This window comes from Miscanthus floridulus, chromosome 8 (genome assembly GCF_019320115.1).
Source record: "Miscanthus floridulus cultivar M001 chromosome 8, ASM1932011v1, whole genome shotgun sequence".
Lineage (NCBI taxonomy): Eukaryota > Viridiplantae > Streptophyta > Magnoliopsida > Poales > Poaceae > Miscanthus > Miscanthus floridulus.
The window spans coordinates 176,963,313-176,986,057 of record NC_089587.1 but is presented as its reverse complement, the minus strand read 5'-3'; the positions used below and the strand labels follow the sequence as shown (position 1 = coordinate 176,986,057).

Below are 22,745 nucleotides of genomic sequence, written 5' to 3'. Positions count from 1 at the left end.
AGCACGCTACGAATGTGTCGCAGTCGATGCCCGTAGATAAGCGCAAGCGCAAGCCCAGGAGCCAGCCGAGCCGACGGATCTGGCATATGGTACTGGTATGGGCCGCGGACAGGGACGCCGCACTGACCACACGCCAGCACTCTTCCATACCTTCCTTCTTGTCTTGTTGGATGCATCCTACTAGCTAGCTATTTCGTGCACACTATTACCATGTGAACACTCACTGCTGTCGTGCTCGTGCATCACGAGAGGCAGGCGTCCACCGTCCTCTGAAAGAGAAACACTGAGGATTCAAACAGGTTTGATTTGCATGGTTGAGGCCCTGTTTCGAGCGCCGGCATTTTAACCCTGTTCTGTTCATAAACAAAACAGATGACAACATGGCAAATGCAGGAGGACACACACTGGAAAGTGGAAAGGGACGAGACGAAGACGATCTTCTTCGCCTAGGACAGTCTGCAGCCTGCACGCACGCAGACGCGCAATCTCGGCCGCTCTGCTTTGTGCTTTGCATTGGTTCCAATCTCGAAAGAACTCCATGAAATCTGTACTACATGCATGAAAATGGGTGCTGCTACAAGTTACTAGGCCGCCGCCAGCCGTCTACTCAGCTCGCTACGAACGAAGCTGCTGTGCTCCCTCCGGCTCTGCTCTGCTCACGAGATGGAGTTTCTCCACCTCCGCGGCTTCCTCGGCGCCTCTCCGGGCGCTCCGGGCACGTGCCCGTCCTGCCCCGCCCCGTCGCCGCCGGTCATCTTGGCCAGCCTACCCAGCTTCTTCCACCCGCTGCTCCACGGCGAGGGCCCCTGGCCCTGGTTCTTTCCACCAACGCCGGCGGCGGCCTTGGGCCCCGCCGCGGGCGACGGCGCGCCGCCGCGCTCCACCACCTTCTGGAGCGCGTCCATCTCGTGCTGCAGCTCCAGGTACTTGGCCTTCATACTCTCCAGCTCGAACTTGAGCGTGTTGATGTCCTTCTTCGCCGCTGCCCACCCTTCCTGGAACGACTGCGGCGTGCCGTCCAGCAGCTGCCGCCGCGACATCGGCGGCTGCAGCGGCGCCACCACGGCGTCCGCCGCCGCCTTGTTGGCCAGCAGCGCGGAGGCGGCGCTGGAGGACGAGCTGGCTAGCGCGTTGCTGATCTTCACCTGCTCCGAGAAGAGCACCTGCACCACCACCCGCAGCGGCAGCCGCTCGTTCTGCGCCGCGTGCATGCCCGCGTCCAGCGACAGCTTCTGGCAGTCCATCACCCGACACAGCCGCTTCCGCTCGTGCTCCGTCAGCGTCGGGTGCGCCTGATGTCAAGAACGAAAGAAAAGTGAAACCAACAGCAGTATCAAGCAGCTGATGATCGATCGATCAGCTACCTAGTACATACCTTGAGGTACGAGTCGACGGCGCGGTAGAGGCCGTCGTCGCAGGAGCGCGCCGACTCCGGGAGCGACTCGGCCAGCACCTGGAACTTGGTCAGGGACAGGTTGCGGTCGCGGGACACCTCGGAGAGGTAGCTGTCGAGCAGCCGGGCGACGCGCGCCTTGGCGTTCAGCCCCCCCGACGCCGGCGCCGCGGCGGCCGCCGTCCTGGCGCCGTAGTACTCGGGCAGCACCGACGGCTGGTCCCCGGCGCGGCCGGGGGGGCTGGACGACGCCATCAGCAGCTCCGTCTGCTCCTGCACCAGAAAGTGCTCGACGAGGCGCTGCACGAGGTCGACGTCGTAGGCGGTGTCGGCGCGGCCGTAGGACGGGATGAGCAGGTCGGCCAGCACCGCCTGCTCCAGCTGCATGCCCACGCGCTTCTCCAGCTCCGTCACCAGTGCCGGCGCCGCCTTGAGCATGATGGCCAGGCGGAGCAGGCGGAGGAGGAAGCCGCACGACACGCTGTCGCGCTGCGGCGGGATGATGCTGATCAGGCTCTCCACCACCATCCGCTGCTCCCGCGCCGGCGCGCTCCCCGCGGTGTGGTCCCTGCCGCCGGCGCCGCTGCCGCTGGCGATAATCATGTGGAGCCCGCCCCCGGGGGACGCCCGAGCTTGAGCCCAGGGCTCGTCCAGCGCGCCGTCGTGCGGGCCGTCCTTGGTGAGCCCTGGGAGCCATTTGGACGCGTAGTGGGTGATGGACGCGCCGATCAGATCGAACCGCATGCCTACCCACAAAGAGAAAAAGGTTCAATTTTTTTCAGTTTTCACGCACACAAATCATATAATGTTCTGAAACATCAATAGTTCCTATTCATCTCCAAAATCAGATTCATACAACCCATCTCCCAACTCTCAAGTCTCAACTGATGCAAATTATGTTTAGGGTTTGTTGGTGATGAGCACGTAACTGGCATCAACATCGCTGTGTTTTTACCACAATCTCTGCATTCATCTTGATTGGCAAATGAAAGGATCTCCGAGCGTCCCATTCCCACGTCTCCTGAGTCCTGACTCCTGGCGATGTGGCCGGCATGTCTTCCAAGAGAATGGAAAGGACGATGTGACGACTTGTCAGTTGTCACTCAAAATGAGCGATGTGTGTGTGGCTCCGACATTCCAACGTCACACGAGACCGCCAATGAGAACAACAGTTGGCGTAATTTGTACTGGTTTTCAATGTTGGACAGGGTTACCGGGATAGTTTTGTCTCGTTTTTGTGGAGAAAAATGGATCAAAATTCTACCTTCCTTTGGCTTTACAGGATTCAATCGCTACTGTTAAATGTAACATTTGTCATGCAATTTGAAAAGCAGAGGATATGGGACTAGTGATTTGGTAAAGTCGGGAGCGTAACGGCCGGCTGGGTCACTACTGGGAGTAAAGCTTGATTTGTCCCTATCCCCCTGGGCCCAGCTTCACTGTCGGCAACTAATGTGATTGTGGCAGTGTCTTGGCACAGCTTGAACAACGTACACTGTGATTCACTGTTAATGACACTTCCATCATAAAATATTATTTTGTTTCTCTCACATGCACACAGATAAAAATGTTGTTTTCTCGACAGGAGGAACATTGAACGGGACTAATAATCCGGGCGGGCTGCATGCACTGCACTCATGTAGCTGGATCACTACGTGTATAGATCGTCGTCCATTGATCTAATTAAGCACTGCTAGGGCTAGCTAGTACTAATCAACCAGCTTAAACATGAGTAGTAAATAAATTAGTAAACCGTACAGATACAGTGTGATTAAGCAAGCGGTTGGTATCATTGGTACCTTTGACCTTGATGGCGGTGACGACGCGCACGAAGTGGTCGATCCGGAGCACGCACACGTCCTCCAACCACCAGTCCGGCGGCGGCACGGCGGCCTGCCTGCCGGGGCTGGACTCCTTGGAGTCCCCGCCGCCGCCGCCGAGGTTCCACCGCGGGCTCGCCACGCCACCGCCGGCCCTGGGCGGCCTCCCACCACCGCCACCACCACCACCACCGGTACCGCTGCTGCCGGTGTATGCCCACCGCACGCCGCGAGGGTTGGCGCAGGCCTTCCAGGCGATGGACTCGCTGCAGCGGCGCACGATCTGCAGGTTCTCGGCCCAGGGCGAGAGTCCCTCGCAGGTCTTGAGCACCACGACGGAGTCCCGCCACGACGACAGCACAACGTAGCTGAGGAACGCCTCCGTCTTGAAGATGAGGTTGCCTTCCTCCAGGTCCTCCGTCATCTCCAGGTACTCGGCGGCGCAGCGGAGCCCCGAGATGTTGCCCGCCGTCAGGTCCACCGCCATGCCGTAGCAGAACCGCGCCGCCAGCTCGAACGAGTCCGCGCCCCCCGGGACGTCGTCCAGCTCCACCACCACAGCCTGGGCCGACGCCATGTCGCCCGCAGGGTCCGAGGACGACGCCGACGCCGTCTCGTAGATCGCGCGGCTCATCCGCCCGCTCCGGGAGATCATCGGGTACTGCATGGAGTTTGGGACATCAGTTAAACAAGCAAGCGTGTGCATGCATGGAATTAGCTTCATCAATCCATGGCCCATTTCGTGCCAGGAATATACTGTATCGTTGTTGCAATTCGTACGAGAACAAATTAGGAAATAACAAAGCCTGTGTTTTTAGACAAAAGTAGAAACTCCACACTCCCTCAACTTTGAACGCTTTAATTAAGCATCATATGTATAGATAGACCACTCTAGCTACCTACCTTGTGAAGATGGAAGCTGACATCTCCAACTTTGACAAGCAAATCGCTGGGAATACCACTGTTAACATACCTGCTCAGATCGTTCAGACACAGTTACTATCTTGGACAAGAAGAGCAAATGATAATCAAACCAAGATAATATATGGATGAACGAAGTGTGTGTATACCAGGACTGGTCTCTGCGAACGAAGCCGTCGTTCTTGAGCGCCTCGTGCCGTCCCGAGGAGCCGCCGACGGGGACGAGCCCGCGCTCGCCGGCATGGCTTTCGCGCTCCGACTCCCACATCGTCTTCTTCTTTCGACCTGCCGCCTGCGCTCTCCGGTGCTATATACATATGATATTATTCATGAAAAAAAAAGATGGACACACGAGCAAGTTTATTAGTACTACCACGTATGCTAGCTAGTGCAATTTAAGAATCTAGATGGTTGCTTGATAAGGAAACTGCGCGTACAACCTTGTGCACGGGGAGGGGAGATGATGAAGGAGCAGCAGGTACTGCAGGAGTCCTGCTCTTGCTGTCCTTGCAGCTGTGTACGTAGTACGTACTGATTGACGACTGAGAGTACTACCAGCAGCTGCTAGCCGCTCGCTATAGCAGCGAAGAAGAAGAAGAAGAAGAAGAAGAGCGACGACGATGCTGAGCTTGGGTTGGCTTAGCTTCTGGGCTTCTACTGGCAAGCTAGGTAGGGGCCGGCCGGATGGATAGGGCGGAGAGGGGACGGAGGGGGGATGATACATGGTGTATCGGTTGGTGCTGGTGCTGCTGGCTGGATCGACGCGCGAGCGAGGCCGGCCGGTCATAGACTCATAGGTTATGGGGCGGGGGGGGGGGGGGGGGGGGGGGGGGGGGGGGGGGGGGGGGGGGGGTCGTCGAGGTGCTAGCGATCGAGACCACATGGGGTGTTTGTTCTCGGCGTTGGACCTAGGTAGCGAGCGAGCTAGTACTCGATCGGATATGGTCACTCACCACGCTCACCAGCAGCTGCATGCCTGCCTGCTTCTCTCGTCGTCGTCGTCGTTTACCTGCAGACAAATAGGTAGCCAACAGATGAGGCCTCGGATCAGCGGAAGCCAGCTAGCCTCTTCCTTCCCTCTATACATACCTCCGGTATATGCGCTCCATCGCTAATCCGTTTCGCCTCCCAAGCAAGGACGATTATACTTCTTGGCTTCGCAAACAGGATTATTATATCTAATATCAATTGCATTGCTTTGCTTTGTGGGATCATATCGATCGATCCCCTTGTCTCCTTCGCATTGTATGGTGGCTCTCATCCTTACTGCTGCCTGCGATTGAGTGCTAACTACACGTATACACGTGTTACGTTCAATCGTGTTGCCGCCGGAATAAACAAGTAGGGTAAGGTACTTAACCCCCGTTTGGGATGGCTTCTCCTAACAAACGGCTTCGATTTCTAGGAAATATTCTACGCTATAATAAGGAGCTATTTTTCTTTCTTTTTCAGAAATAGATTAGGAGCCGGAGCAAAGAAAAAAAAACCTACCGAACATGGCCTTATTCAGGTCTTGTCAATATAAGAAAAAGGAAACATGTACAACTCCCGCTTTTTGAGCTATTTTTCTCTCTCATTACTTTGGATGCGTCCCCCCTCCTCCAATGTTTTTGAGTTGTTTAAGCGTCTCTAAGATTATCCAATATTTTCTTCCTAAAAACATAAAATTTTACAACTCCAAAAAAATATTGGAAGGAATAAAGAAGAGCATCTCTAAGAGTTTCTAATAATCCGCTCCTAAAATATAGAAGACAATTTTACATCAGGAATCCTATATCATTTCTAAATTATTCTAACCACTTTTATATATATTCTTTCTCTCTTGTACATTTGCATCAAGAACCCTTTTCTACTCTTTATTCTTTTCACGCCCTTCCACCTTTAGATTGGCCGACAAACACATGCGGAAGAGAGAAGATACGCGCGACTCAGATGCGCGTAACTTTACGCGGAACAGGATGACTTTTTCCAAGTTCTAAAAGATTGGGTGGATGGATTAGGAGTTGTTGGAGAGGGGTTTTTTCTTATCTTACTAAAAACAAGGATTAGGAAAGGATTTAGGAAACTCTCGGAGATGCCCTTACCTTCTTTTTTTTGAGTGAATGACATAGCTTATACTCCTATAAATGTTACTCCTTCTATCCAAAAATAAATATTCATCTCGCATTTCGAGAAGTCAACAAGTCTCAAGTATGACAAGATTTCTAAAGAATAGTACTAACACCTATATCTCTAAATTGGTTTACTATGAAAGTATATGATGCGAATTAATAAGGCTTATTTGGTATCATAAAAATTAGTGTTTTTTAATATATATTTTATCAAACTTGACATTGCTTGACTCCTCAAAAATATGAGATGTGCATTTGTTTTGGGGCGGAGGGAGTCCTCATTGTTATATTTGTCACAACTATCGGTCTCTCCCTCTTGAAAGGATATCCTTGCCTTATAGTTGATTTTTGTCTGAAGTGCATTAGTACGACACACCGTACGTAGCACTTATACTCCCTCCGTCTTCGAATAAATCAATTCTAAAAGTTGTCTTAAGTCATTTTTCTCGAGTTTGATCAAAATTATAGAAGAATACAATAATATTTGTGACAACAAATTAATAAATTATGAAAATATATTTCATAGTGTGTCTGATGATATAATTTTAGTGCCATAAAACTTGGTGCTATTTCATGTAAATTTGGTCAAACTTAATTTTATTTTGACTTAGAACAACTCTAGAAATTGATTTATTCAAGGACGAGGGGAGTATTAAACTTTAGACCTGATGTTAAAAATCGTCTTATTCCTCCCTCCTTCCTCATTCAACCTGTTGTATCTTGTTTTTCCTTTCCCTCTTCTTCCCTCTTATTCTTCCACCATCCACTCTCTTCATCCCTCTTATTCTCCCACCGCCCTCTCTTTTCGTTAAATTAAGAGTTAAATGCACTGTATGTCTATTAACTTTTGGTGATGTGTCATCTAGGTCCATCAATTTTTAAACTGTATTTTTGGGTCCATTAACTTTTGGTGGTGTATGATCCAAGTCTATCAACTTTGAAACTGCATTTTTTGGTCCATTAACTTTTGGTGGTGTGTCATCCAGGTCCATCAACTTTTAAATTGTATTTTTTGGTCCCTAAACTTTTTAACTGGTTCACCGTAGGTCCGTACCCCTTCGTTTAGCGAATAGATCTGACATGACACGTCAAAAAAGCATCCACCGTGGCCGGTCAACCAAACATAAAATCCAATCTAATCTACCCGGTATAAGGCCGAAGGCCACATGTATAGGCACACAGGTCACCTGACCCAAACAAAACTCGGACTCCACCAGCCCAACTAAGACCGATTGACCCTGAGTCCCTGATTCGGCTAACATGCATGACACGTCCAAACGCAGCCACCAATTTAATTCACGTACATAGGTGCACGCAGGCACTAAAAGCTAGATGCTAGATAAAAGATCGTGTATCACAACTGGATAAAAAACTAATGCATGAAAATAATAAAATACTACGGCAAGGATGCTAATCATGTTGGAAAAATTCCATTGGTGATCTTCACCTCTTTAGAATTAGTACTGATGTATCTTGTTGGCTTCATTTTCTCCTCTTTTCCACGCAATAATAAGGCACCTCTATAAAATATCTTTGATGACAGTCCAGCAGTTGTCAATTTCTCCATGTCCACAATATATTTATCCTTAAAAACAATAGTCCCAAATTTAAGACCAGAGGATATTAACTAATTACCAGCCGCTACATTTGAATTATTGCTAGACAAGTATCCATAAACATCTTGAGGAGCTATGGACTCATCACCTACTCCACGCTGGCTGCTTATTTGGTGCGTCTTATCAGTTCTATTCGCTAAACAAAGAGGTATGGACCTATCGTGAACCAGTTAAAAACTTTAGGGACCCAAAAATGCAATTTAAATGTTGATGGACCTGGACGACACACCACCAAAAGTTAATGGACCAAAAAATACAGTTTAAAAGTTGATGGACCCAGATGACACACCACCGAAAGTTAATGGACTCAAAAATACAGTTTAAAAGTTGATCGACCTAGATGACACATCACCAAAAGTTAATGGACATACGGTGCATTTAACTCTTAAATTAATGAAGCCCCAACGGTTAGACATGCAATCTAGATGTAAATTTAGGGCTTATTTTAGGTTATTTAATAATGACAAGTTCTGTAATAATGTAGGTGTAGATTTGAGTGTTATTTTAGATTTTCCATAATAGCACAAGTGGATAATTTTAGATGAAGTTTAGGGGAGTTACTTAAGGTTACTTTTCACAACGGTAAATGTTGGTAATTTGTGTACATATTTAGAGGTTACTTTAGGTTATGGTGGATGTGGGTGTTTTTATCTGAAAATAGAATAGATTCCATTCCAATTATTGTCAATAAAAAATTTAGTTTATACCACCAAGGCAAGGATGGTGCCAAATAATAACACATTATTTGAAATTCTCCCCCTCCCATCCATACCACAGCCCTTCCAAATTGTTTCATCTAATCATCTATACTACTAAAAGAATTTACATATTAATAACTCACTGTTATTATTATTCCCCCTTGATTATTGACGTCTCGTGATATAATTCAAATTGTACCTTGCAATCTCCCTCTACTTTGTTTGTTTGCGTATGGGCTAGAATGAAAAGTTTACAGAAACCAACATGTCTATTAATTATTTACGGAGGTGTACGGTTGTAATTGTAACTATGAATTGCAGCCCTTTTTTCACTCCTCTTGAATCCCTGAAGGCAAACGTTTTAATAGCGTGTGTGTACGGCTGTAGGCCGTGAGGCAAGCAGCAGAGGCCACACGGCCGCCCACACCGTGAACGAGGAGCAACGTAGCGCGCGGCATCGCCATTCCTCCCCCGGCGCAGGCGCCCATGACCGCGCCACATGACTACAGCGACGTGGTTCCGCGCAACCCCACCCCACCGTCATCGAAACCGATGGATCGGCCTCGAATATCTGGCGAAATACGACTGATGGCAACGGGCAGAGAGTGCTGTACGTAGCTACCATGGCCTAAGCTTGACCGTGTCACCGGATGGAGAGAGAAGCAGCGTCCAGGCCTTGGCGTGTACGCACAGAGAGCTGTGCAGTGACCCGAACTGAATGGGCGTCGCGGTCTGGAGTGAAGTCTGGCTCCATGGAAGTTCCTGTGTCTCGGCAATGATTAGCTCCGAAACAGTACTTTTGTTTTTTTTAAGCTTTGTGGTCCTTGCAACTTAATCACTATGTGTTGCTACGGATCTGCTGTCTGCTGGAAGTGTCGGTGCGGAAAGTATGTGTAGTTTTGCCGTACGATGTGATCGGAGGTGGCCTATCACTTAATGACACAGGGTTTATACTGGTTCAGGCAACGTGCCCTACGTCCAGTTTGAGTTGGTCGGTGACTTTATTCCTGAACCTAGGTGCTCGAAGTTTGCTGTGGGATTACAAACGGAAGAGATAAAGATGGAGGTACAAGAGGTCCAGTCAGACTCTGGTCTGAAGGGCCGAGAGTGACGGAAGCCCCACTATGTGCTAAGTGTTCGAGCGTATGCTCGGTATAACTTTAGATTGTCTAAAGTTGCAGAAGGTGAATCAATGTAGGTGAACTGATCTATCTCCGTGTTGGGATAGAGCGCATCCTCTTTTATAGATAAAGGGGATGGCCTTATAGGTGTGTGTGAGAGAGTACGTATGCTAAAGTCTTGTTGCCCACGCCGGCAGATACAGGATGATGGTAGGCGCCCATAATACTGTTTGATGTTAGATGCACGTATGAGGTTGCGTCGTTTTCTTCTGATATGACAGATGTCGGTGCCTGCAATATTGTTCATGCCGAGAGGCATATAAGAGATTTTACCATGTTCGCCTGGTACGGTAAATGCCGGCGCTCACAACATTGTTTGATGTCCATAGACATGTGGGAGAGTCTTACAGTGTTTGTCCGGTATGAGTGTTGATGGCGTCCACAATACTGTAGAAAGAATGTCGACGTCTACAACACTGCTTGGGTTCTGTCATGCTAGGGAGGTCGCATGGTACTGTCTTGTAGGTGTACAGGGTACGTTCCTCGGTATTACGGTTTGACTTGAGTGTCCTGCCTTTCTTCTTCCGTTTCCTGGTTCTTACGGAGCGGGCGTCCCCGGTCGGTCGGTCCCAGTCGGCTCTAATTGCGCCAGTCGGAGAGGAGCTGTAAGCAGAGGTTCGGCGCGTTCCCGGTCGAAGAAGCGGGTTGGAGTCGAAAGTGGTGTTTTGGCCAAGCCTTCCGGTTGGAGAGGCGGGCCAGAATCGAAAGCGGACGTCGTTCCTCCTTGACCAGGCCTTTTGGTCGGAGAGTGGATTGTCCTTCTGGCCTGTCGTTTAGGTGTTTGGGCCAGCCCAAGAGTTGCGCATCATTCGCAACGTTGTCTGCCAGATCGAGCCTTTACTGGGAAGCCGATCCATGAGGGACCTCGGGTTTATGAACCTGACAGGAGCCCCTGAGCCCTCGGGAGATTCGGGTAGAATCGTCTGGGAGATTTTTGTCTTGACGGCGGGTGTAGCCCCCGAGCCCCCAGACGATTCGAGTAGAATCGTCTGGGGGGTTTTCGTGTTTGCCAGCGGGGAAAGTTTCGTTTCGACAGCGGGTGCGCATGAGCGCACCCGCGGGTGTAGACCTCGAGCCCCCGGGCGATTCGGCCAGAATCATTTGGGTTTTTTTTGTCAGCGGGCGTGTGTGCATGTATTTTAGCCGAGACAGAGTCGACAACCAAGGTGTTGTGCGCAGCTGAGGCAGTTAGTTTAGGGATCGGGCGAGACGGAGCTCGCAAATCCTTACGTCGGTGCAGACCGCGCAGCTGAGGCAGTTAGTTTAGGGATCGGGCGAGACGGAGCTTGTAGATTCTGGCATTGGTGCAGCCCACATAGCCAAGGCAATTAGTTTAGGGATCAGGCGAGACGGAGCTCGTGGATCTTGGCGTCGGTGTAGCCCGCGTAGCCGAGGCAGTTAGTTTAGGGATTGAGCGGGACAGAGCTCGTGGATCCTAGCGTCGGTGCAACCCACGTAGCCGAGGCAGTTAGTTTTAGGGATCAGGCGAGACAGAGCTCGCGGATCCCTATGTTGGTGCAGCCCGCGGAGCCGAGACAGTTAGTTTAAGGATCGGAGGAGATAAAGCTCATGAATCCTAGCGTCGGTGCAGCCTACACAACCGAAGCAGTTTCAGGTGTCTTGAGCCCCTGAGCCCTTTTTGGGCTTGATAGGTGTCGGTTTGTGTTTTGTGCGTTACCTCATCCTCGATTTCTCACAACTAGAGGGGCTGAGCTAACGTCGCTTGCCCGATGGCTTGGGCTCGAGTGATGCGCTCGGTGAGCTCACTAACGGGTATGATCGAGTGAAATCCAGGTTCATCGTTCGTGACGGGGTCGGTATAGCCTTCTTGTGACATTTCACTGCTCCTTAACCTTCAACCCGGCAAATGCCTAGGTCGTTCCGAAGACTGACCTAGGTGGCCCGCTGACCTCCCCTCGATGGAGATTCTGTGGGTTTGGCAGAGGTTTTGGATCAAACGAGAAGGTTGAGATGACCCTGTCCGCTTCGGGGCAGATTGGGCGAGGGCCGCTCGGCGCTTATCTGTGTTTTCTCCCCTGGCTCTGTTTGATGTGAGGCGGCCTCGAGCCCTTTGTGGGCCAGCCTTCGAACCCCGGTCGGTCGTTGCTCATGTTTGAATGAGGAAACTGCCGCTTTGTGACGCAACACAGAGTGTTGTGATGCATTTGACTGCATACGCAATGCTTTAGCCCCTGAGCCCCTGGGTGATTCAGGGTAGAATCATCCGGGGGGCGTGGGTGTATGGAATAAATGTGTGTATGGATGTATGAATGATTATAAATAAATAGTGGGGGTCGGTAATGTTTCCTTGTTGACTCGAGTGACAGGGTTTGAGGAGCTCCAATCGGAAACGTCCGACTGGGATCCATGCTTGTCGTTCGTGACGGAGTCGGCATGGCCTACATGGGGCGTTCCTTTGCTCCTTACCTATCTCTCAGCGTTTTCCTGAGCTGTTCGATTGACTTAGGAACCCGATGGTCTCTCCTGACGGAGATCCTGTTGTTTGGGTTTTTCCATGTCCCTCTTGGGAAGGCGGAGAGCCACCTACGTGTGGTGGCACTTTGTTTCTCGTGCCCGGTCATGCGTTAGTGGTGGGCCATACCTAGGCCATGTCCTGTCTGATTAGGCACCGTTCCGTTGGTCAATGTGCGTCCCATCAGTCAAGGTGCGTCCCGTCATTTCTCATCCGCATTGAATGGGGGAAGGTAGAGGGTTTCTTGCCCCAATCCTTTTGCCTTTCCTCAACTACTTCGCCTCTTCTTTAAATAGGGAAAGGGAGAAGGAAAGGAGAACTCACAAACCCGTTCGTGATTCCGGGGCGTGATGTCGAGTTGGAGGTCCCCCAACGTAGATGAGATGGTGTTGGCCGCCTTCGCCGAGAAGGGGCTAGTTCCACCGAAGGAGGTGGCGCACTAGAGGGTGCCGTACGTCGCCGGCTTTGTCACCGTCTACGAGGCTTTCGTCGGGATGGGGCCGCTCGTGGACTCCTTCCAGCGAGTCTTCTCCAGGTGAGCCTTGTCGAAGAGGAAGACGCTCGGGGACTACGCCGGTGGGAGGTTTCGCCCTTGCAGCTGCTTAGGTTGGCCAGTTCATAAAGTTTGATGAGATATCTTGTAGCCACGGCGGCCATACCTTGGCGGGCAGCGTCCCTGCCCAGGGGCTACCTCGACTGCATGAGAAGGTCAGGAGCTCCATGCTCTTCTGCTGAGCATCTATGGATGTGACACTTTTGAGGTACCCGTTGCACTCACCGAAGTCAAGGGAGCGAAACTGGGCGGGGACCTTGAGGTACCCGTTGCACTCACCGAAGTCGAGGGAGCGGAACCGGGCAGGGGCCTTGCGGTGGTGGTTATATCCAGCGGCATGTGTCATGGCCTCTCCTTTGGCGCCAGCCAATGCCGTTGAGCGGCCACAATAGTATTTGGAGTAGAAGTAGTCAAAAAATTTAATTGTTGAGTTCATGGGTGAGCCCTTGTGTGAACAGTTTTATATCAATGAATGCATCAGTTTTGTTTTTGTGATAGAATCACTATCTGTTCCTTGTTTTTTATCCTAGCATAGCTTTTGTTTTTATCCTTTCATTTTCGCACCTACCCATTTGTTCCAAAGGCTGTAGCTTTTAAGAACTTAGGCATGGCCCATGGGGCTCGACTGCTCATAACCGTAGGTCGTGGTGGGGTGCGTTCGGTTGGGAGCGAGAACAAAGTCATATAGGGTAATCAAAGGAATGGAATGCGCTTTCATTTGGTGACAAAGTTTTTACCATGTGATAGTAAAAAAGAGAGGTAGTATTTAGTTTTGTACCCTCATGGAGCCCCCGAGCGACTCGGGCTGAAAGTGTTCAAGCTGGGGAGCTTTACAGGAGCAAGTGTTGAATAAAAGCGGTAAGACCGAATTTAGAGGAAAAAACGATGTAGCTGTTCAATGTTCTAAGTGTTGGTGAAAACATTGCCATTATCGTCCTTCAGTCGATAGGCACCCAGTCAGATCACCTCGATCACCATATAGGGTCCTTCCCATAGTGGAGAGAGTTTGTGTTTTTCCTTCATTGATTGGGTCCTCTGGAGTATGAGATCACCGACTTTGAGGATCCTCCCCCTGATCTTCCTTTCATGGTACCTATGGAGAGTTTGCTGGTAGCAAGCAGAGTGGATGACGGTCGTCTTGTGGTCCTCCTCGAGCAGGTCAACTGCGTCTTGCTGAGCCTTTGTGGCTCGGTCGCAGTCGAAAGCCTTCACTCTTGGGGCGCCATGGTCAAGGTCGGAGAGCAGCACTGCTTTAGCTCCGTAGGCTAGGAAGAAGGGTGTGAACCCTATGGATTGGTTTGGGGTCGTTCTCAGGCTCTAGAGGATCGCTGGGACCAAGGCCATTAGTACATAGGTGTCCGACCAAGGCCTAGTCGATCCTGATGCCGTATCCATCACTGAAGTCCAGGAACTTCTTCCCGGTGAAGTTAGTCCCATGGTTAGTGATGATGCAGCTAGCTTGGAACGCCGAATCGGTAGATGACGTCGAGGAAGAATTTGACCACCTCTTCCGAGCGGATGTTGGTGATGGGCTTGGCCTCTATCCACTTGGTGAACTTGTCGACCACTACGAGTAGGTGACTGAAGCCGCTCAGGCCTTTTTTGAGGGGTCCTACCATGTTGAGGCCCCAGAGCGCGAATGGCCAGGTGATGGGGATGGTTTGAAGCTCCTATGCTGGCAAATGAGTTTGCCGAGCGTAGAATTGGCAACCCTCACACCTACGGATGACCTCTTCTGCATCTTGTAGTGCGGTGGGCCAATAAAAACCTTGGCAAAAAGCTTTTTCGACCAGCGACCTTGGGCCTGCGTGATGTCCGCTGATCCTGGCATGGACCTCGAGGAGGAGCTGCTTCCCCTAGTTGGTAGGGATGCACTTCATGAGCATCCCCGATGGACTCCATTTGTAGAGTTTGTCACCAAGGACGATGAAGGTCTTGGCGCATCGAGCAATCTGTCGGGCTTTAGTCCTTTTGGGTGGGAGAAGCTCCTTAAGGAGGTAGGCGAGTAGCGGTGTTTGCCAGTCGGTTTGATCGAGTGCCAATACGGTGACGTCAGTGGCTGATGTCGTCATGGAGGCACTAGGGCCAGAGCCCTAGAGCACTGGCTTAGCGTCGGGGTCGGAGCCCCCGGGCACCGGCTTGGTGTTGGGGCGTGTCTAGATTGGACCTTCCAGGATGCGAACGGATGGCTCGTGGAGATCATTGATGAAGATCCCGCTTGGAGATGGATCCCGCCTGGCGACTAATTTTGAAATCGGCGACATCGTTGTCCTTTCGGGGGGACGTGATGCAGCTCAATCCCTTGGAATTTGTCCTGGAGCTTGTGCACCTCCTGGTAGTATGTCGCCATGAGGGGGCTTTTGCAAGAGGACTCCTTCATGACCTGGTCAACGACCAACTCCGAGTCGTCACAGATGTAGAGTCACGTAGCGCCGAGCTCGATGGAGATGCATAGCCCGTTGATGAGGGCCTTGTATTCCGTGGCGTTGTTTGAGGCCAAGAAATGGAGGCGGATGGCGTAGTGGAGCCTACTCCCATCTAGGGAGATCAGAACCATTCCAGCCCCCGAGCTGGGCGCCATTACAGACCCATCGAAGTACATTGTCTAGTACTCATGGGTGATGTCCGGGGTTGGTAGTTGCACCTCCGTCCATTCGGTGACAAAATCCGTGAGAGCCTGAGATTTAATAGCAGTATGGGGGATATACCTGATGTTGTGGCCTATGAGTTCAAGTGCCCACTTGGAGATCCATCCCGCGGTGTCATGGTTGCGGATGATGTCCCCAAGCGGGTATGAAGTGACGACCATGACTTCGTGGCCAGTGAAGTAGTGCAGGAGCTTCCGGGGCACCATTAGCACGGCGTATAGGAGTTTTTGCACCTAGGGGTACTAGACCTTGGGGTCAGTGAGTACCTCCCTGATGAAGTATACAGGACACTGGACCTTAAGGTGGTGTCCCGGCTTCTTCCTTTCGACGACCAGGGCGGTGCTTACCACATGGTTGCTGGCCGCGATGTAGAGGTGGAGGGGTTCTCCCCATTTGGGAGTGACGAGGATTAGGGCTGATGTCAGGGATGCTTTGAGGCTCTCCAGAGCATGCTAAGCTTCCTCAGTCTAGACGAAGGCGTCTATCTTTTTGAGGAGCTTGTAGAGTGGCATCCCCTATATGAATCGGCTCAGGGCAGCCAGACAGCCGATGAGCCTTTGCATGCCCTTGACATTGCATATAGGGCCCATATTGGAGATGGCCATGATTTTTTTGGGGTTGGCCTCGATGCCGCGCTCGGACACGATGTATCCTAGCAGCTTCCCCTTCGAAACCCCAAAAACACATTTCTCGGGATTTAGTCTAATATTGAACCTTTAGAGGTTCATGAACATTGCGGCTAAGTTTGTGATCAGGTCGCAAGCTTGAGCCATTTTGACCACTATGTCATCAACATAGACGGCGATTGTTGGTTTCGGCCGCTCAGCTTGATCAGGCTGATCGAGCGGGTCGATTTCGTTGGTGAAGCATTGCTGCATGCACCTTTGGTAGGTGGCAACAGTGTTCTTTGGCCGAAAGGCATGGTTACATAGTAGTACGAACCATATGGGGTGATGAACGAGGTTGCGAGCTGATCGAACTCTTTCATCGTGATATGGTGATAGCCCGAGTAGGCATCCAGAAAGAAGAGGATCTCACAACCCGAGGTGGAGTCGACTATCTAGCCTGTGCGCGGCAAAGGAAAGTGATCCTTTGGACACGCTTTGTTGAGGCCAGTATAATCAACACATATTCTCCATTTCTCGGTCTTCTTTTTAACAAGAATGGGATTGGCAAGCCAGTCAGAGTGGAAAGCCTCTCTGATGAATCCGGTTGCTAGGAGTTTGGTGATTTCTTTGCCTATGGCCCTACGCCTCTCATTGTCGATGCAGCGCAGGCGTTGCTTAGCGGGTTTCAAGCCTGAGATGAGGCGCAGTGCGTGCTCGGCGACATCCATGGTATGCCTAGCATGTCAGATGGCTTCCATGCAAAGACATCGCGATTGGCGTGCAGGAAGTCGACGAGCTCGCATTCCTATTTGGCCGAGAGCTGGGTCCCGATTCGCATCATATTGGTTGGGTCGGTGGGGTCGATTCCCACTGCCTTGGTTTCCTCGTGTGGGTGGAAGGCTATCGAGGAGGTTGGTTTGTTGCAGTCCGAGACTGCTAGGGTTGATGACTCCCCGAGCCGTGGGAGCTTGGATGAGTTGATGACCGCGGTGCTGAGCTCAAAATGCTCGCGGTCACACATAAAGGTGTGTGAGAAGGCGTTGCTCACGGTGATGACGCCGTTTGGTCCTGGCATCTTTTGCTTGAGGTAGGTGTAGTTGGGGATTGCCATGAATTTAGCGTAGCATGGCCACCCTAAGATGGCATGGTAGGACCCTGGAAAGTCTACCACTTCGAAGGTGAGGACCTCTGAGCGGAAGTTGGCTTGATTGCCAAATGTGATGGGTAGGTCGATCTACCTGAGTGGGTTTGCCTACGCTCTTGGGATCACCCCGTGGAAGGGAGAGCCTGCTACGTGGAGTTTCGACCGGGGGATGCACATGGCATCGAGGGTGTCGACGTAGAGGATGTTGAGGCCGCTGCCTCCGTCCATCAGCACCTTGGAGAGGCACTTCTTGTGGACGATGGGGTCAACGATGAGCGGGTAGCATCCCGGTCTTGTGATGTGGGAGGGATGGTCCCTCTGATCGAAGGTGATCAGAGATTTCAACCAGCTAAGAAAGGAGGGGACGACCGTCTCGGCTGCGCATGCCTCCCTATAGCGCACCTTGTGCTGGCGCTTGGACCAGATGGCATCAGATCCACCGAAGATCATGATGCATTCCTCAGGGTCGGGGAAGCCGTCTCCGTCTTTGCCCACCGCACCTCCTTTCTTGGCTGCCGCCTCTTTGTCGTCTCCCTCTTTTGGCCCACTGGCCTATCAAAGGAAATGTTTGAGGAGCTTGCAGTCTTTGTAGAGGTGTTTGATGGGGTAGGCGTGGTTGGTGCATGGGCTATCCATGAGTTTGTTGAAGTGGTCAGGTAGGCCCTGCTTGGGCTGCTTGCCCGTGCGATCAGCTGCGGCGATCAACGGGGTGGTGTCCGGTCGGCACCGATCCTTTTTGTTCTTCTTGTCCCTCTGTGTGGAGGGGCCCTCGTGTTGGTCCCTAGCCTTGCCTTTGTCCTAGCCTCCATTGAAGACCACTCCGACCGCCTCCTCGCTAGAGGCGTGGTTAGTGGCGACATCGAGCAAGTTGCGGGTGGTACGGGGCTTCAGGCAGCCAAGCTTATGGATCAGGGACTCGCAGGTTGTCCTGGAGAGGAATGCGCTGATGACGTCCGCATCGACGACATCAGGGAGGGAGTTGCATCATTGGGAGAACCTGTGGATGTAATCTTGTAGGGACTCGCTGGGCTCCTGCTGGCAGCACTTGAGGTCCCAGGAGCTACCAGGGTGGACATACGACCCCTGGAAATTTCCGATGAAGACCCTCTTGAGGTTTGCCCAGTCACGGATGCTGTCATGCGGGAGGAATTCAAGCCATGCCTGAACATGTTCCCCCATATAGATGGGGAGATATTGAATGATGAAAAGGTCATCATCCACCCCTCTAGCTCGGTAGGCGAGCCAAAAATCTTTGACTCAAATACCGGGGTTCATCTCCCCAATGTACTTGGTGATGTTGGTGGGTGGTCAGAAGTGATGTGGGAACAACACTCTCCAGATACGCTAGCCAAAGGCCTATGGTCCCAGGCCCTCAGGGCTAGGACTCCGGTCATCTGGTCGGTGACCAAGCCTAGAGCATGTTTCATCGCTCCCCTCGATGGTTCGACCGGGACTCGTGTCACCTGCCCCCATCACCGCCCGGTGGACGTCATCATCATGCCGGGCCTAATGCCAGTTGCTGATGACACTACGGTGTGGAGCAGGCACCAGGTCGAACCACGGCACAGCCACTGCCTCCCGAGCCACGCTTAGCGGCTACAGCGATGAGCGGATGGAGCGATCTGTCTGGTGCGTCCCCACTCCCTCAGTGGGGAGAGAGGGCGCGTGTCGGAGTCACGATGCAGAGCTTTCTACCTTTTGAACGGCAGCGGTTTCTACCAGTGCCTGGAGGTTTCGATAGATCGCCCGCTCCTGGAGGTTGACGAACTCAGGAACGCCACGCAGAAGCATTGCCGCAGTGGCGATGTTCTGGCTAGCCTGAGTGAACTATGGGGGGTCATTCCCCTTGTTTATGATGTCACGCTAGACCTAGCGGGCGTGACCCTGGGTGCCACCCGCCGGGTCATGCACATGGGGTGCAACGTGTTGCACCGAGCGCGCCGACGCAGGCAGCGGCTGGTTCTGCTACCGTCATCATAGCTCCTTAGCGTGCTCTTGTGCAAGCATGAGGGCCCCGCATGTGGGTCTAGAGGGGTGTGAGTCTGCACAGATTCTGCAACCATAGATGGCTACCCTAGAGCATCCGCCATAGCGCACTCCTGGGACGGACGGTGGCTAGGCGCCATGTCGCCGATGCTGGAGCCGTTGCTCTCAACCTCATCATCCAGGAGTTTGTGGAAAATGGTGGGAGCATAGCTCGCCATTCCCATGAATTCAGATGTGAGAGGGGGCGGCACCAGCATCCTTCGGAGCCCCCGAGCGCACATGTCTGTGGGGGACACGAGGCCATAGGAGAACTGGTCGTAGGGTGTTTGCGGTGCGGACAATACGGTCCCTCCGGATAATCAGCGGGAGATAGTAAATAGAGAGTAAATAACAGTATACACATTACTTACAGCGGGGTTTGACCAGATAGTTTGCTCGGAATGAAACGTAGGTGCCTCGTCATTGAAGTCGTCGTGCGTCTCGAAGCCGATGGAGGGCGCCCCTTCGACGGGCATTGGAGCGAGTGCCTCCTCGTGGAGGTGTAGTATGCTGAGCCGATCGGCGATGAAGTCCATGCTTTCGAAGAGGAAGGCCTAGGACGGCTCGAAGATGGGTGGAACCCACATCCCAATAGGTGGGAGTGCTAGAAACTCTAGTGAGCCGAAGAGAGTCGTATCGCTTGAGCCCGCCATGGCGAAGGTGGCGGAAAAGTGGGCCATCCGATGACCAAAAAGTGTGAACCTACAGCGTCTCTGCCACGGACGGCGCCAATTGTCGGTGCAGAAAGTGACCAACATGTAAATATTTGTAGTTTTGCCATACGTTGTGATCGGAGGTGGCCTAGCACTCAATGACACAGGGTTTATACTAGTTCAGGCAACATGCCCTACGTCCAGTTTGAGTCGGTCGGTGACTTTATTCCTAAGCCTAGGTGCTCAAAGTTTGCTATGGGGTTACAAATGAAAGAGAGAAAGATGGGGGGTACAAGAGGTCCGATCGGACTCTGGTCTGAAGGGCCAAGAGTGACGGGAGCCCCACTATGTGCTAAGTGTTCGAGCGTATGCTTGATATAACTTTAGAGTATCTAAAGTTACAGAGGGTGAATCAATGTAGGTGAACTGATCTATCTCCCTGTTGAGATAGAGCGCATCCCCTTTTATAGATGAAGGGAATGGCCTTACAAGTGAGAGGGAGAGAGTACGTATGCTAAAGTCTTGTTGCCCACGTCGGCGGGTACAGGATGATGGTAGGCGCCCACAATACTGTTTGATGTCAGATGCACGTGGGAGGTTGCATCTTCTTCTTCTGGTATGGCAGATGTCGGTGCCTGCCATGTTGTTGATACCGAGAGGCATACAAGGGGTTTTACCATGTTCACTTGGTACGGTAAATGCCAGTGCCCACAACACTGTTTGATGCTCCGAGGCATGTGGGGGGAGCCTTACCGTGTTTGTCTGGTTTGGGTGTTGATGGCGTCCACAATACTGTAAGAAAAATGTCGGCGCCTATAACACTGCTTGGGTTCTGTCATGTCAGGGAGGTCGTAGGGTACTGTCCTACAGGTGTACAGGGTACGTTCCTCAGTATTGTGGTTTAACTTTCTCCATCCGTTTCCTGGTCCTTACTGAGCGTGCGTCCCTGGTCGGTCGGTCCCAGTCAGCTCTGAATGCACCAGTCGAAGAGGAGCTATAAGCAGGGGTTCAACGCGTTCTCGGTTGCAGAAGCGGGTTGGAGTCGGAAGTGGTGTTTTGACCAGGCCTTCCGGTCGAAGAGGCGGGCCAGAGTTGGAAGTGGGCACCATTCCCCCTTGGCTAGGCCTTCTGGTCGGAGAGTGGATTGTCCTTCTAGCCTATCGTTTAGATGTTTGGACCGTCCCAAGAGTTGTGCGTCGTTCGTAACGCTGTCTGCCGGGCCGAGCCTTTACTAGGAAGCCGGTCCATGAGGGACCCTGGGTTTATGAACTTGACAGAAAGTGTGGCTACTAAATTTATGGTAGTGCTACCATCTGGACACCCATGTAGCTTGCCCTTGTCCGATCCTTTTCCTTGCCCTACACGCACACCCCGCCGCGTCGCAGCGCCCGTGTGTCCGGATGACTTGCCTTGCACGTGCAGCCTACCCTATCAGCCTCGATTCGAGGCTGTTCGCCCCGCCACGCACGTGCACTCCATCCCCGTCAAGCCCTGACCGTCGGCCCCTAGCGTGCCCCGTGATGTTGACTAGGCCCGATCTTTCGAAAGGTATGATAGCGTCGATTGGTGGAGACTCAACGTTCACGATCTAGGCTTCGAACCAAGATTGATTCGGACCCCCGCAACCGTTACTCATGTTCCAAGTACCAGATGTATCAAGTGACGTGAACAGCAAGAATATGATTAGGAACAAGGTAGAAATCAGCACACACAAACAAAGCTTAAATGGCGCTCTCTATGTGCTCCTCTAGATATTGTTCCACTTTTGCCCCTCTCTTTTTTCTCTATTTTTGGGCTGTCGTTATTTTTTTGGGACTCTTTGACTTTTTCTTTTTCTTTTTTTATATTTTTTCTTCACTTAGGAGCACAAAAGAAGTAACCATAGAAAATATGAGCTTAAACAAGTGAAAGACGTGGCCTATGGAATTTTCAGAAGACGTGCTCGAAATCGACAAAGACCTTGTGACCACGAAAAGAGGATCTTGTGACCACTTTTTGACCAAAATAAAAATCTCTGACCCTGACATGTCGAGGGATGGACGGATCTGAAATTTTTTTGATCGATTTTGATATATGGAACATCAAAATCCGAGTTCGTATGCAAAAACTAGACCAGTTTTAAAACAGACTCTGAATTAGAGGACAAAACGAGAACAATGCGCGCAAAATTAGTCACGACAGCAAGGATTTGATGGAAATAGTGAAGACAAGTGTAACAAATAAGATGGCGTGGATTAAGGTTTGATGAATACAAAGGAAACTCAACAAGACTTGGAGATGTTCACGGATTATGATGAAAAACAAAGGGGAAAACACAAACTGGACTCAAAGACGATCTAAAACCAGCAACAAGAACTTGACCTAGGGCACAAACTCAACAACGCAAAACAGAGACGAAATTGCACGGCACAATGAGGCTATAGGACAGGAAATATGTGATGATGTATATATATTTTTTGGCTTTTTGTGGAATATAGGTAATGCAAAAACAGTAACAATCTAAAGGGGAAAACAAAGTTATACCTAACGGGCAACAAGGTCTCTGATACCACTTGATGTAAACTAGGCCCGATCTTCCAAAAGGTATGATAGCATCGATTGGTGGAGACTCGACGTTCACGATCTAGGCTTTGAACCAAGATTGATTCGGACCCCCGCAACCGTTACACCACCGCTCCATTGGTTATCAACCACGCGAACGCGATTGACCTCGCCGAGAAGGCTGTCCTGCAAGCGAATCAAGAACACAAGCAAGAACGGGATGAACGCAATCTAAAATTGCAAATAAATATGAGGCTTAAGATAACAAGAAGGAGTTCAAGTCTTTATTCGAAAGGATTAATCGCCACAGGCGAACAAGATAAAAAACTGGGGCCCTGGTTCACAGCAAGCAGCCTTGGC

The 22,745-nt window shown here is 51.3% G+C and overlaps 1 protein-coding gene across 2 annotated transcripts; it reads right to left on the bottom strand.

Annotated features, from left to right (window-relative positions):
* Positions 1 to 340: 340 nt before the first annotated feature.
* LOC136477599 (coleoptile phototropism protein 1-like) lies at positions 341 to 4,895 on the bottom strand. Of its 2 annotated transcripts, XM_066475805.1 has the most exons (6): positions 4,575 to 4,895; positions 4,284 to 4,441; positions 4,117 to 4,186; positions 3,193 to 3,874; positions 1,376 to 2,139; positions 341 to 1,292 (listed from the first exon to the last, which is right to left on the bottom strand). In XM_066475805.1, the coding sequence occupies exons 2-6, from the start codon at positions 4,400 to 4,402 to the stop codon at positions 657 to 659; spliced, it is 2,271 nt and encodes a 756-aa protein (XP_066331902.1). In that variant the 5' UTR covers positions 4,403 to 4,441; positions 4,575 to 4,895; the 3' UTR covers positions 341 to 656. The 2 variants fall into 2 exon arrangements, with proteins under 2 accessions (XP_066331902.1, XP_066331903.1); XM_066475806.1 differs by lacking the exon at positions 4,575 to 4,895 and having other exon boundaries at positions 4,284 to 4,564.
* Positions 4,896 to 22,745: the final 17,850 nt, after the last annotated feature.